We start from the raw sequence: 14,538 nt of genomic DNA on the forward strand, positions 1-14,538 counted from the left end.
CAATTTTAGGAATAAAAAAATTCAAGAATAAAAATAAAAATAATATTTTGTTTAAAAAAATAAGTTTGAACTTTTTGAAAATGTCATTAATACCCTTAAACTTTTTAAAATTTTCAAAAATACCCTTACCATTAGTATATGAACGAAACGGTTAGTGTCACGTTTAAAAAATACTCGTGTGAGCTTTCAAAAGTAACATTAATACCCTTATACTTTTGATGTCCATCTTAACGAGTTGAGCTATGTTGAAGGTAAGGGTATTTTTAACGTTACGTTTCATGGATATTTTTTAAACGTGATTCTATGCTGAGGGTAAGGGTATTCTTCACGTTCAAAAAAAGTTTAAAAGTATTAATAAAACTTTTGAAACTTCACGTGTATTTTTTAAATAATGTACTGACGGTTCTCATCTAAAATTAACGATGAACGTACCCTTCAAACTTTTGAAAGTTTAAGAATATTTTTGAAATGTTATATAAAAATTTGGGAATATTTTTATTAATTTATTGGGTTATTTTTAATACATTTTTTAGGTCAAATTTGTTGGGTTTTTTTTATTATTATTTTGAAATTTATGTTTTGTTTTTATTGATTGATATTATAATTAAGGAGATGGAATCTTTTTGTCTTCAACTCTATGTTGTATTTTACTTAATTAATAATGAATATTTTTATTAAAATATAAATAAATAATTAAATAATTTTTTAACTCAATAGCAAACAAATAATATAAAATAAAATGAATGGATCAAATCTCACCACGTCAACCAAAAAAGGTTATGAAATCAATCATAGTATTGGAAAACTAAAAATATAACATGTAATATTTTGAATTATTATTATTTTTTAATTTATGAGTAAAAATGTATTAATTCTTTTAGATTCAAATTTAAGTAATTAAAAAAATAAAAATTTGAAAGAAAAAAAATATATATTTTGGGTTTGAAAATATATGGTGAAATAAATGGTTTTTATTATTATTTTAAAAAAATGAAATAGATATTATTTTGAAAAAACAAATTGATTTAATAAAATAACAATGATGAAAAGTGATATGGAGCTTTGGGATATTTCGTTTGATTTGATGTAAATAAATTTAAAGTATTTTATTTTTATTCCTTTTCGGCACTCATAATTCAACGCCACCCTTTTTTCTTTTTCTTTTTCTTTTTCTTTTCATACTTTTAATTTTAATAATATTTTTAAAATTAAAAAATTTTAAAACTCTAAAAAAAAACACACACCTTTATAAAAAAATTAATAATAAATAAAAAGCTTATTTTAAAAATACTTATAAAAATGTTTCAATAATATTCTTTTAACGTTGAAAAAAAAAAAGTTTTAAAAATATCTTTTAAATTTTCAATAATATTCTTTAACTTTAAAAAATCATTTGTTTAAAAGATATCATTAATACCCTTTTTAAACACCTTTTAAAGCCATAGACAAAATAACGATTATAATAATAATAATTTTTTAAAACTTTTTTTTATTATAAAAAATAAAAGAGTTTTAAATGTTATTTAGAAATATTTTTATTAATCTAGCGAATTCAAAACAGTTTTAGAAAGAAATATACTGAAAGAATTAGGAGTGTAATCTGATTAACACCAAAATCAGAGTTGATACAAGAAAAGGCTGGTCGAAAAATAATAAAAATCATACGAGCCAAGAAAAGGTCGGTATGGACGTAATAAAATCCTGTATTTCGGTCTCGTGAGATTGGTCGAGACGGGCACAAACGGACCCAAATACTAAAATCACAAAGGAACTAAAGAGATATAAAGCTTGAAAATAACAGAAATGGGGAAAACAAAAATAAAATGGATGGATATAAACCATAGTCACACATAGTACAAATGATTTATAGTTCTAAACACACAAAAATTTGGGAATTTCAAGAACAAAAGAGCTATGAAAGTCCATTCAATCCTTTATTCGTCCTAACATGAGAAGATTGGATTTAATAATAATAGCATAAACTCTTAGCTCTTCAAAATTACACAGACAGCAGTCCAAGAAAATCAAGGGGTGTGTATAACCCACCCCCTTACACAACAGGAAAAACAAAGTACCGGCTCAGCCCTGTTTAGGAGAAATACTTAATAACTATGCTTATAATAATTAGCAAAATGATAGGTTGAGATCTGAATGCAAGGATAAATAAAGGTAAAGGAAGACACCTGGGCAACTTCTTGAACACGGGGCCCGATGCTGCTGAATTCGGTCGTCTATTTGATTCATTTCACAATGCATATCTTGATGACCGAGGCAGCTCCGATACGGTGAAGTGCGACAATGGCGTCACCTGGTTTGCACAGTCCCTTACCTATGGCTGATTTCAGAGCAGCCTCTAGTATCACTTCAGTGGATTCTGCATCAGTGGCCTTTGCAGATCCTTCAGCCAGTATAGGAATCAAACCTCTGTGGATCAGGCTGTGTCTGGCTGGGGATTCGTCACTGCAGGCCCAATCGAAAGAATCGGTAGTTAAAACTGGAACGACGACTGAGAGGATTGGGACAGCTGGTCTGTACTTAGCAACCAACTTGGCTGTGGTTCCACCACGAGTCAACACGACGATGAGTTTTGCTTTTGCCTTGTTAGCAGTTCGAACAGCTGAGGATGCAAGACTTTCCAATGGGCTCATTGGAAGTGGAGTGGACCTTATCATCTCCTTGAAAATGACCCCATAGTCCAAGGATGACTCAGCTTCGATGCAAATACGTGCCATGGTTTTCACAGCAATTTCAGGATAAGCCCCAGCTGCACTCTCACCACTAAGCATAACACAATCTGTGCCATCAAGAACAGCATTAGCGACATCTGTGGCTTCTGCACGGGTTGGCCGTGGAGATTTGATCATTGATTCAAGCATCTGAGTGGCTGTAACCACAGGTTTCCCAGCAAGATTACACTTGTAAATCATCATTTTTTGTGCCAAGAAGATCTTCTCGACTGGAATTTCCATTCCAAGATCACCTCGAGCAACCATGAATGCATCAGTCTCACGCAAAATTTCATCAAAATTGATAACTCCCTCCTGGTTCTCAACCTTGGGTATTCACATTAGAAGAGAAATTACCATTTGATCCAACAGATATAATGATATTGGAAATGAACATTATTGTTAAAGAAACAGACCAAATAAAAAGTATATCCTAAAAAATACTATTGGAAGACGAGTAACAACTCAGGACCCACCCAACTAGCCTACAAATAACGCAACTAAGAATTCAAACCTTCGAACATGCCATGTACATATATGGAAGCAATGACAACAAGGATTTCAAAAGGAAGAAATCAACAAAGCAAGGCTCGCCAAACAGCTTCGAATGAACTGACATTCATTAATAGAGACGATTTTTAAGTGATTAAACAAAGCAAGGCTTTCCTATTATGCTTGCTTTTAGGCATGAAATGCTAATTTCCCTGATGAAAATGTATATCCAAACTTGAAGTAATTACCAATTTGCAGTCAAGCAACGCATGCAATAAAACCCTGATCTGGAAGCACAATACATACCTTTGACATCAGTTTTATATGCTTGGCATGGGGGCCCAGAACCCTCCGGACATTCACTAGATCAGAACCCTTGCGAACAAATGAGAGAGCAATCATATCAATACTGTTGGGAACACCCCAACCAAGAATATCCTCTTCATCCTTTTTTGTTAGGGTGGGAAGGTCCACAACCACACCAGGAAGATTCACATTCTTTCTTTCTCCCAACATCGCAGTGTTTTCACAACGGCATACCACCTTCCCAGCTTCTGTATCACAAGACAAGACTGTGAGGGTGATGGTGCCATCTGAGCACAATATATTATTTCCTGGTTTCAAGTCCACAGCCAGCTTCTGGTAACTCATTGAGATCATTTTCTCATCCCCCTTGATGCTATAATCCGTAGTTATGGTGACTTCCTCTCCTTCCTTCAGTTGAACTGGTTTCCCATCCTTCAAGAAACCAGTCCGAATCTCCGGTCCCTACCATGATGAATAAGAGGAGCATCATAAAAAATCAGTTTGGAAGTGCTAAAAGAACACAAAATTGAGTAAAGCCAGTATGTCAGGATGTTTTGAACTCTTCACAAGTGCGTGAGTTATCTGACCCTTCCTTTTAGAAGTATATTTATACTAGTCTATTAGTATAAACAGTACAATATATTATTTCCTGGTTTCAATGCATGGACTAGCATAGAGATTTAAGAAGCCCAGTAGTAAGAATTGTGCATGAAAGGTAGCAAAAACACGGCATATGAACAGGAAAATTGACCTAAATAGACAGCATCTTCACATTAGACATGCAAAGGATTACGGAAATGTTGTAAGATAACTAAAGGCTTTGTACAAGTTCATAATAATCAATCAAAATATACCAGATTCAAATCAAGTAACAAGCCTAACTATTTCTCATGAAAAGTTCTAGATTGAATACTTTTTGTTAACAGCATTTTATTGGCTTAAAAAATTTTAGAAATTTCAAATAGAACCCACATTGTGCTTCTTTGGAATATAGGCGACAGAAAAAGGAAATGAAATACAAGATTGGCTCCAAGTTTCATCATGGTATTTAGATGTGGGTTCTCCTAAATTTAGATGGTGCCATTGGATTTGTTGATTTCAACGAGGTGTCATTTGAAATGCTCTTTAACCTAGCAACTGGATTAAGATGCAACAAAACATGAATATTTCATATGCCAAAATCAATAATCCAAGTTAAGTAATCAGATCCTGCTTAGTTCTTCCATCCATTTCAGATCACCCAAGCCAGAACCAACGAATAATTTTCAAGAATATAAAGTAACCAGATCCTGACAGAATTGCATGGCTAATCAGTTTAAAGATAAGATCATAACAGGAGAAAGTGACAGACCTTGGTATCAAGCATGACAGCACAAAGGATTTGAGTATTCTGCATGGCGGTCCTGAGGTTGTCCAAGGTCTCTTGATGATACTCATGAGTACCATGAGAGAAATTGAAACGAGCAACATTCATGCCAGCCTTGAGAAGCTTCTCAATCATAGCCACCGATCGGGAAGCAGGTCCCAGAGTACAAACAATTTTCGTTTTGGGTATACGCCCATCATTTGGAAGTTCCTTAAGAATCCCCTCAATATCAATATTGGCCATCTGCAACTATTTTTCTCTTTCACACTGATCTACTTCCTCTTCCCCTAGGGTTCTGTTAAACAAATCAGAAATCAAACAAACCAAAAGAAAAAAGAGAGAGAAACACAACAAAAATAAAATAAAATAAAAATCAATCCAGAATAGGTAATAGAATGAGATCCGAAGAACAGGAACAACAGAGATGTTAAACAACACGAAGAACAGAAATTTCGGAAGAGGAGAAAAAACAGGGAAACATCAAAACATTAGAATCAACATCCAAAAGACGAACAGAAACAGAAAAAAAACAAAAAAAAAAACAAAAAAACGATCGATAGAAAGCTTCATTTACCTCTCGAACTACAAACTCGTATGATTCTTCGGAATCTTGTTCTTCTTATTCCTCAAATCTCAATAAATTTGAACTGTTCGAGCTCTGTGCGCTGGGAGAAAGTACCACAAAGCTTCGGCTACCACCGTTTGTGCTTCTTTACCAATACCGCTCTGTAAAACTATTTATTCATATAGCCGAAGAATATTTGTCCAAATATCAAATTCTTTGACCTAAACAATGGAGTTTTAATATGGAAACTTTCGTAATTAAATTAATTAATTTTAAAAAATAATATAATAATTTAAAATATTTTTCTTAATTAATTAATTATATATATATATATATATATATATTATTTAAAAAAATAAATGTAAAAATCTTTTAATAAACTTAAATTTCATTTACACGACTTAAAATTATTTAAATAATTTTTCTTTTTAATTTTATTTTTATTGAAAGTATTGCGAAATTAGGAGGAGGAAAATAATAATTTAACAAATAAATTATTTATTTTATTTTTGGAGGAAATAATTAATTAATTAATTTTTTTTTTTTAATTGGTGGTTCGCATGAAAAATGTGGGAGGGAAAGTAGAAAGCTGTGTGCGTGAGGGAAGCGCGTGGCGCGGGACTTTCTGGACTAACGGCCATCTAGCCTCTAACTATGGGCTGCATGGGTTTGGAAGCCCCCACGCGCACTTCTAGAACCTTCTTTCACGCGCCGTAACTTGTGGGACAAGAAAAAGAATTATTGAGGAATATTACCCTAAATATTCCACCCGTTTCTCCCTTCTCTTTTTCATTTTCCAATAAAAAATTTTAATTAACCATTTACTTTTTTTACCCCCTGTAATTTTCAACCTAATAATATTTTTACTACGGTAAAAAATAATAAATCTAGTAAAATATTTAAATTTATGTGTTTTTCTCCTATAGTTTTTTTTTATTAACTAATTTTGCAACTCGATGATAATTCTTCACTATTTTTCAGCTAAAAAAACGTGCGGGATTATGTAACGACCCAGGTCCACTACTAGCAAGTATTATTCTCTTTGGGCTTCTCCTTTCGTGCTCCTCGCAAGGCTTTAAAACGCGTCTGTTATGGAAATGTTTCTATACCTTTATAAATAGTGATTTGTTTTGTTCCCCTTTTCAACCAATGTGGAACGTCACATATTAACTCTCCATGAAGAATGAATAGTTGAGCTATATTTAAATTGATTTATTTTTTATTTTTATATATTATTAAGCTAATTATATAAATATATTTAAAAAAATTAATAAAGAGGTAGCCAATTGTTTTATATTAAGAAACCAAGCGCCGACGGTTGTTTTTGGCCCTTCACTTTTCCCCATAACTAATTCACATCTTTCTTATTTTTAGACTTCAATTATTACTTTTACCTATGGTTAAATTATAACCTAGATAGTAAAACGAATCTCTCTTTAATAGATCGTTTTAAAATCGTGAAGTTGATGTACGAAACGGGTCAAAGTGGACAATATCTACTAGTGATGGGCTTGTGACTGTTACTAATAGTATCAAAACCCGACACTAGGCGATGTGCCAGTGAAAACGCTAACCTCTAAAGAGAGGTGAATTGTGAGATCCTACGTCGGTTAAAAAGAAGAGCTAAACATTCCTTAAGGGTGTGTTTTAAAGAGGCTAACCAAATACAAACCAATATGTATTAAAATATTAAATTAAGATAATTGATTTATTAAATATAAATTTAACCCTAAAATTTATATTTTTGTATTTAGTAAATTTAGAAACGGTCAAAAAGTTGAAAATTTAAAAATATTAAAATTGTAAATTAATTTAATATTATTTTATTTTATTTTTTAGTCCCCATGTGTTGAAAATAGACCATTGTTGTCTGATATGATGTTGACGGTTTTATTTTATTGCGTGACAAATAATTTATATATTTTATGTTAATATTTATAATTAATTAATTCCATAGTACGATTTTGATACTCCAAACAGTCACTACTTGACCCTAAATTTATATATTGCAAAAATAATTACGATTATTCTTAAAATTATTTATAATGTCGTGTGATACACCAGTTTAGTTAGAAAATTTATTGACCAATGACCCGAACAGCTTGAATAGAGTTTTTAACCCAACTCAATTAACCTTTTATTTTCGGGTTGAGTATGGTTGAACAGTCGGGTTTTTTTTTTTTTAATTATTTAAAAAAAATCCTATACGTTCACCATAAATGTTACATTAATAGCTATAATATCATAAAGTTCAAATATCAAACGTTTACTAGTAACGATGCATCACTAACATTAATTATAGACGTTAAACATTCTTAAATTTTTTTAAAGTATAGCAGGATTGGGTTGGGTTGTAACCATAGTTTCAGGTTGGTGGGTTGACCCGACAAAAAAATAACCCACAAACCAATTTGAATTTTGATTATTAAAAAATTAAACACAACCATAAACTGAAAAAGTTTAACCCGAACACGACTCTCCACAATGGTATAATATTGTCAACTTTGAATATAAGTTCTCGTGGCTTTGTTTTGGACTTCCTAGAAATGCCTCAAATCAATAGAGAGAGTATTCGTTGATTATAGACCCATGATCATTCTTTAAATCAACCAACGTGAGACTTTCATAAAACAAACCCAACCTAGTTTTTATGATTTGGGTTGTTAATCTAGGTTAGTCGGGTTATTAGATTCATATGAACGCTTTTATCGGGCAAACCTTAGCGAGAATCGAACTATACATGCAAATGACCAAAAAGCCCATGTGCCATTTCTCAATTCCTTTGGGGAGTTTCATTGAAAAGTATCAACTTTTTATTTATTTATTTATTATTTTTTATTACATTTGTTCAAATGAATTAATCATATTACCATAAATGAAATTCTTTTAAAAAAATTTCTCATTTCATAGTTCTTCAAATTTCCACTTTCCATATTTGTTTTAATATATATATAAATAATATATGGATGATTTTTAATAGTTAAAATATATCTATATTTATAGAAGGTTATTACGAGTTGTTACGGTAATCCAAACCCGAACACATGTTTAGGTGTTTATAGTGTTCATATTATTTTGATTACATTTAGGAGTAAACAACTACCATATTTAATAACCATTTAAATTATTAATTTTAAAAATAAGACGTATAATTCATTTATTAATAGTTTAAAATTTGATTAAGAATTGAATGCGTAATAGAAAATAGACTTAAATCAGATGCAAGCAAACTCAGTCTCAATGGAGAAGGGGAGAGTGTGAGGTGGCTTTGCTCTTCGGTCAAGAGGTGGGATGGCGTCCCTGTAACAGCCCAGGCCCACCGATAGCTGGTATTGTCTTCTTTGGGCTTTCCCTTTCAGGCTTTCCCTCAAGACTTTAAAAACGTATCGCTGACACTCTTTCCTTCCTCCAATCAATGTGGGACCGCCCCAAAATCCACCCCCCTTTGGGGCCTAGTGTCCTTACTGGCACCGCCTCGTGTCTACCCCCCTTCGAGGAACAACGAGAAGGCTAGCACATCGTCCGGTGTCTGGATTTGATACCATTTGTAACGGCCTAGGCCCACCGCTAGCAGATATTGTCTTTTTTGAACTTTTCCTTTCATAAAACGAGTCTGTAGGGGAAGGTTTCCACACCCTTATAAATAAGGGTTTGTTCTCCTCCCCAACCAATGTGGGACATCAAAGTCCCACCTTCTTGTCTTGATTGGTAGGCACAATCGCTTGAATCTAGTTCTTGATCGAAGGAATCACTTTTAATAATAATTGCTCTTTAGTTATCAACCATCAAGCATGTTCAAGCTATCGGGTATAGATAGGAGATCCACTTGTTCAAGGCTAGTAGCAAGAGTTAGTGTAATCGAACAAAGAACTAACCAACTGAACGTCATATTTTTATAATTAAAAAAAGGACAATATTCCAAAAACTTGAAACAAAATAAAGTAAGCTTACTCATAATATGTGATTAAACTAAAGTTGAAAGAGTATATTAATGAGATCTCAAGAAAGAGACAAAAATATGTCAATAAAAGAGTAATAACTTGCAAAGAGAAGAAACCAACTCAGGAGAGCCATACCAGTTCTAACTTGCCTCAGCTGACCATGGCTTCTCCTCTAAGATCATTCCTCTCCTTTTTCTTTTTTCTATGTTACAGATACTCTATCCCGAGACGCTGCTAATGACTCGAGCTCACGTCACAGCTGGAATGTCAATCCTTCAAGTTACGGTTGTGTCTTTGACTCTTTCTCTAACCATGGTTTGGACGAAGAGCTCGCCTGCTCGATATGAGGATCGAACCTGACCAAATAAGGAAAGAGTACCAAATGAACTCAGTTTGGTGGAAAATTTGGTGTAGGAAATGGCTGCAATTGTCTTGGTGATGGGAGTATAAAATGTTTACAGAGAAAGCTTACCAGAGGTCCACTAGCTACATATCGGAATCCAATCGACTCTCCGTATTCTTTCCAGAATGCAAACTTTTCGGGCGTGACGTATTCCTTGACAGTCAGGTGTAATGGTGTGGGCTGCAAGAGGACGACCGTGTCTTAAGAATAACAACGAAAGAGTCGACAAGTGAGGGAAAACTCAAACTGCTTATATTAATAAGCTGATGCAGGCTCTCAGCAGACCAAACATCCATGATATACATTAAAACCAGTATAAGCCCTAACCAAAAGAACTAAGAACTCGGCCAAATTTGGCTTGTTTGGTTTAAATCGGTTCCGTGGCATGTAAGTCGAGGAAAACTTATTTCGACCCAAGGAATAAGTATTTCTGCACAGGTCAGATAGTTAAGCATTAACGAACCTGCAAATACTGCCCGAGTGTAAGAATATCGACATCGATGGCCCTTAAATCAGCTAGAGCTTCCTTCAATTCATCGTCGGTTTCTCCGAGGCCCAACATGATTGAAGATTTGGTGATCATTCCCTCCTTACTGTGCTTTGCATGTTTTAGAACGGCTAAGCTCTGGTCATATCTGCACAGTACCAAACTGATCGTAAGAATGTTGACTAGGCAAGGCTGGATTACAAGAAAAGGAAAAAACTGAAGAATGATAAGGATTCCAAATAGGTCTGTGAGATCTCATGTCGGTTGAGGAGGAGAATGAAACATTTTTTATAAAGGGGTAGAAACCTCTCCCTAGTAGATGCGTTTTAAAAACTTGAGGAGAAGCCCAGAAGAGAAAGCCTAGAGAGAATAATATCTACTAGTGGTGGGCTTGGGCTGTTACAAATGGTATCAGAGCTAGACACCGGATGATGTGCCAGTGAAGAGGCTGAGCCCCGAAGGGGGTGGACATGAGACGGTGTGCCAGCAAGGATGCTAGGCCCCTGTCCCACATCAATTGGAGAAGGGAACGAGTGCTAGCGAGGATGTTGGGCTCCGAAGGGGGTGAATTATGAGATCCCACATTGGTTAGGAAGGAGAACGAAACATTTTTTATAAGGGTGTGGAAACCTCTCCCTATTAGACGCGTTTTAAAAACCTCGAGGGGAAGCCAGAAAGGAAAACCCAAAGAGGACAATATCAGGGCCATTACAAGGTCGAAGCCTTTGTTTAGTGATTTTGATGACATGCTAGAGCACGAAACAAAACTACAGAAGGGCTAATGAAATAATTATTTCTTCAAAACAAAGTCCAATTGCAAAGAATGAAATCACAAAAACCAGATTCCATCACACCCAAAAGTTCTCGGCTGTAATTTATAAAAGAACTTTTACCATAACGAGTTTAAAACAAACATGCCATCACACCCAGGATCCAATGCAGCTTTTCATCGAGTTTCGATAGAACTCGAGCCATTTAGACCAGAAGGAGCAAGAAAAAAAACTACTTAAAAATATGAATGAGCATCAAGCATGATAGCGTTCGTAATTACAGCCTATTCGACTTGAGAAATCCTTGTTGGTTCTTCAGAAAGCAGATGTCACAGGGTCTGAGTTATTGAAAGGAGTAAGCATGTTCTTAAATATTACTAAACATAAAACTACGGACCTTGTTTTGTTTGCTAACATTTAGAAACAAGCTATATATTTCTTTTGAATCTTTTCAAGGATTTCACTAAACAAATGATTTAAGATTTAGGAATCTTAAGGCAATACTATATTCAACCTTGGGGACATGTTCGCAAAGCAAATTAAATGATGATGCAACATACCCAGCTCGAGGATCTCTAACAATTCGTTGAAGACGTTTCACGGTCTCAACATTATGAGCAAATACATCTAATCCTGAGTGCACTAGAGTCTCTACAGCCTTCAAGTCACCTCGAAAATCAGAAGTTAAACACTCGACCATGATCTCGGGCTTAAGTTCCTGCAGAATAGATTCATTAACATAAATCAAACTTCTAGTAATTTTTATAAAAAACCCTTCAACAATTACAGGATATGGATAAGGAGATCAAAACTATTGTAGCAAAATCTGTTCGACCTTCATAGCTTTGACCGTCTGAGCAAAATGTCCGCTTCCTCCATCAGGAATATCGTCACGATCTACACTTGTTAGGACTATGTAATCTACACTGATAAGGAATATAGAAAAAGAATTCAATATCATTAATTTAAAACAAGTACATGAAAATAGCCAATAAAAGCCAAGCAACACTATTTCATTCGACTTCCTCTCATGTTGAGATGTTAAAGTCATTCAACCATTCCATAACAACTCTCTCATCTTGCATCCGTAGCAGGACATCGAAAAATTTAGATATCAACAAGAAGTATATACATATACAGCATAAAATATATATGTATTTTCACGCGCACAAATCGAGAAATGGTCCAATTTGTTTTTGTAACTACCCGAACCCACAACTAGCAGATATTGTCCTCTTTAGGCTTTCCCTTTCAGCTTCCCCTTAAGGTTTTTTAAAACACGTATGTTAGGGAGAGGTTTTCACACCCTTACAAGGAGTGCTTCGTTTTTTCCACACCCTTATGAGGAATGTTTCGTTTTTTTCCACACCCTTATGAGGAATGCTTCATTTTTTCCACACCCTTATGAGGAATGTTTCATTTTTTTCCACACCCTTATAAGGAATACTTCGTTTTTTCCACACCCTTATATGGAATGCTTCGTTTTTTCTACCCCTTACGAGGAATGCTTTCGTTTTTTCCACACCCTTATGAGGAATGTCTCGTTTTTTCCACACCCTTATATGGAATGCTTCGTTTTTTCCACACCCTTATAAGGAATACTTCGTTTTTCCACACCTCTATAAGGAATGCTTCGTTTTTTCCGCACTCTTATAAGGAATGATTCTTCCCCTCTCCAACCGATGTGGGATCTCACAAGTATAATCTATATCAAACTCAAATACAAGCATAATACAAAATACAATAAGCAAAAACACTCTTTAAGTACAAGAAACACCCATCCATATTCACTCTTTAAGGCAAAAAGATACAGGTTAATTATCTCATACCCCCAACTGGCAATAGCTTTAGCAGTGTTAACAGGCTCCATAGGATCAGGAGGTGCAGGGTTTCTGCTAGTCTTTACAGCACAAAATCTACATCCCCGAGTACATGTATCCCCAAGAAGCATAATTGTAGCAGTTGCAATACCATCCCCTCCACCATTCCAACACTGCCCAAGAACATAAGAATCATGAGGATAATATTCATCCCTGAAACTTCAATATCCTGCATATTTGTTCAATTATAAGCTACCCACATTGACATAAACCCAATTCCACCTATTACAAACAGAAAACCAAATGAAGTTCAGATCAAAATTTCCCTAGTGAATTCAAGCTTCAGAGAAAAGTTCTTGGAATCACTGATATGAAGTTAACAATAATAACCTTTTCTATGTTCTAAGAGAGAGAGAGAGAGAGAGAGAGAAACCTCTCCAATGTTGGGGCATTGGGCCTCTTCACAAACAGTATTGAGATTCAATCGAGACAACGAGTTCTTAACCTCCTGAAACTTCTCTCCCTGAGGAGCTCGTTGCCTCAACCAACCAGGCTTCTTCACAGTCGGATCTCTGCCAGTGTAAGGCCCCATTCCTCCAGGATACGGACCAGCCTTGGAAGAAATCTCTGGCGACTCCATAACCTTACTCACCTTCGATACCGGAAACGAAGAAGAAGAAGAAGAAGATTCCACCGCCACCTTGGAAGAAGAAGAAGAAGAATCCACAGCATCACATCGAATCAGAGGACAAAAACGGCCGAAATAATTGGAGAATCTGTGGGGTTTAACGAATTGGAAAGGGGAATGAGATGAAGTAGAAGAAGAAGGATTGGAAATCGAGAATGAATAATGAATCATTGTGAGGGAAATTCGTGGGAAAAATGGGAAGAGCTATGAATCGAGGGAGAGAAGCGATTATGGTGAAGAATTTGAAGCAATTGGTATGCCTCGGTTTCTCCACCCAACTTCCCACTGCCTTCTGTTTCCCATTTTCCTTCGTTTGCTTACCCAATTGATATTTACAAACATAAATATATTCTTTTCTTTCATATATATATATATATAACAATAAATAAATAAATAAATAAATACACGAATTAATCGATACATTATAATCGACCGTTATGTTTATAAACTATGAGAACCGAATTATTACATTATAAAAAACGTTAATTTCTTTTATTATTATTATTATTATTATTATTATATGTGAAATTAGAAATTAAAATTCTCAATCTAATTTTATAAAAAAATTATTTAATCTAAATAAAAAAAATGAAATTGTAAAAGAAAAACATCAAGAACAAAAATGTCGGGGTTCATAGATTAAAATAAGTTTTTTAAAAAATAAAATGGAAAAATGTAAGAAAAAATGAGTCTTAAAAGCTTCATTTTTAAAATATTATAATTTGTAATGAAAGCTTATAATAATAAAAGGGGTTAATATGTTTCTATGCTACCACATAAAATTACAATTATATGAACATTTTTTAGTATAATTATTAAATTTAAAGGAAAACTATGAAGGTGTGGAGGATGATTATGCACAAAATTGGTTTATAGATTTTTTTTTTTAGTTTAAATAATAATATCCACGAGTCAATGAGCACATTGAATTATTCTTGTGACTTAGAGCCCTCACAGCCCATGCACAACGACGC

The 14,538-nt window shown here is 34.2% G+C and overlaps 2 protein-coding genes across 2 annotated transcripts; both read right to left on the reverse strand.

The window, feature by feature from the left end:
* Positions 1-1,851: 1,851 nt before the first annotated feature.
* Positions 1,852-5,642, reverse strand: LOC111466507 (pyruvate kinase, cytosolic isozyme). The gene is made up of 4 exons (XM_023111180.1): positions 5,465-5,642; positions 4,876-5,185; positions 3,525-3,986; positions 1,852-3,053 (listed from the first exon to the last, which is right to left on the reverse strand). The coding sequence occupies exons 2-4, from the start codon at positions 5,131-5,133 to the stop codon at positions 2,241-2,243; spliced, it is 1,533 nt and encodes a 510-aa protein (XP_022966948.1). The 5' UTR covers positions 5,134-5,185; positions 5,465-5,642; the 3' UTR covers positions 1,852-2,240.
* A 3,739-nt stretch (positions 5,643-9,381) lies between these two features.
* LOC111466525 (lipoyl synthase, chloroplastic) lies at positions 9,382-13,889 on the reverse strand. The gene is made up of 7 exons (XM_023111211.1): positions 13,310-13,889; positions 12,886-13,049; positions 11,892-11,982; positions 11,617-11,774; positions 10,263-10,434; positions 9,869-9,979; positions 9,382-9,752 (listed from the first exon to the last, which is right to left on the reverse strand). Exons 1-7 carry the CDS (start codon positions 13,733-13,735, stop codon positions 9,672-9,674), a joined length of 1,203 nt encoding a protein of 400 aa, XP_022966979.1. The 5' UTR covers positions 13,736-13,889; the 3' UTR covers positions 9,382-9,671.
* Positions 13,890-14,538: the final 649 nt, after the last annotated feature.

Source organism: Cucurbita maxima, unplaced genomic scaffold (genome assembly GCF_002738345.1).
Source record: "Cucurbita maxima cultivar Rimu unplaced genomic scaffold, Cmax_1.0 Cma_Scf00031, whole genome shotgun sequence".
Taxonomy (NCBI): Eukaryota; Viridiplantae; Streptophyta; class Magnoliopsida; order Cucurbitales; family Cucurbitaceae; genus Cucurbita; species Cucurbita maxima.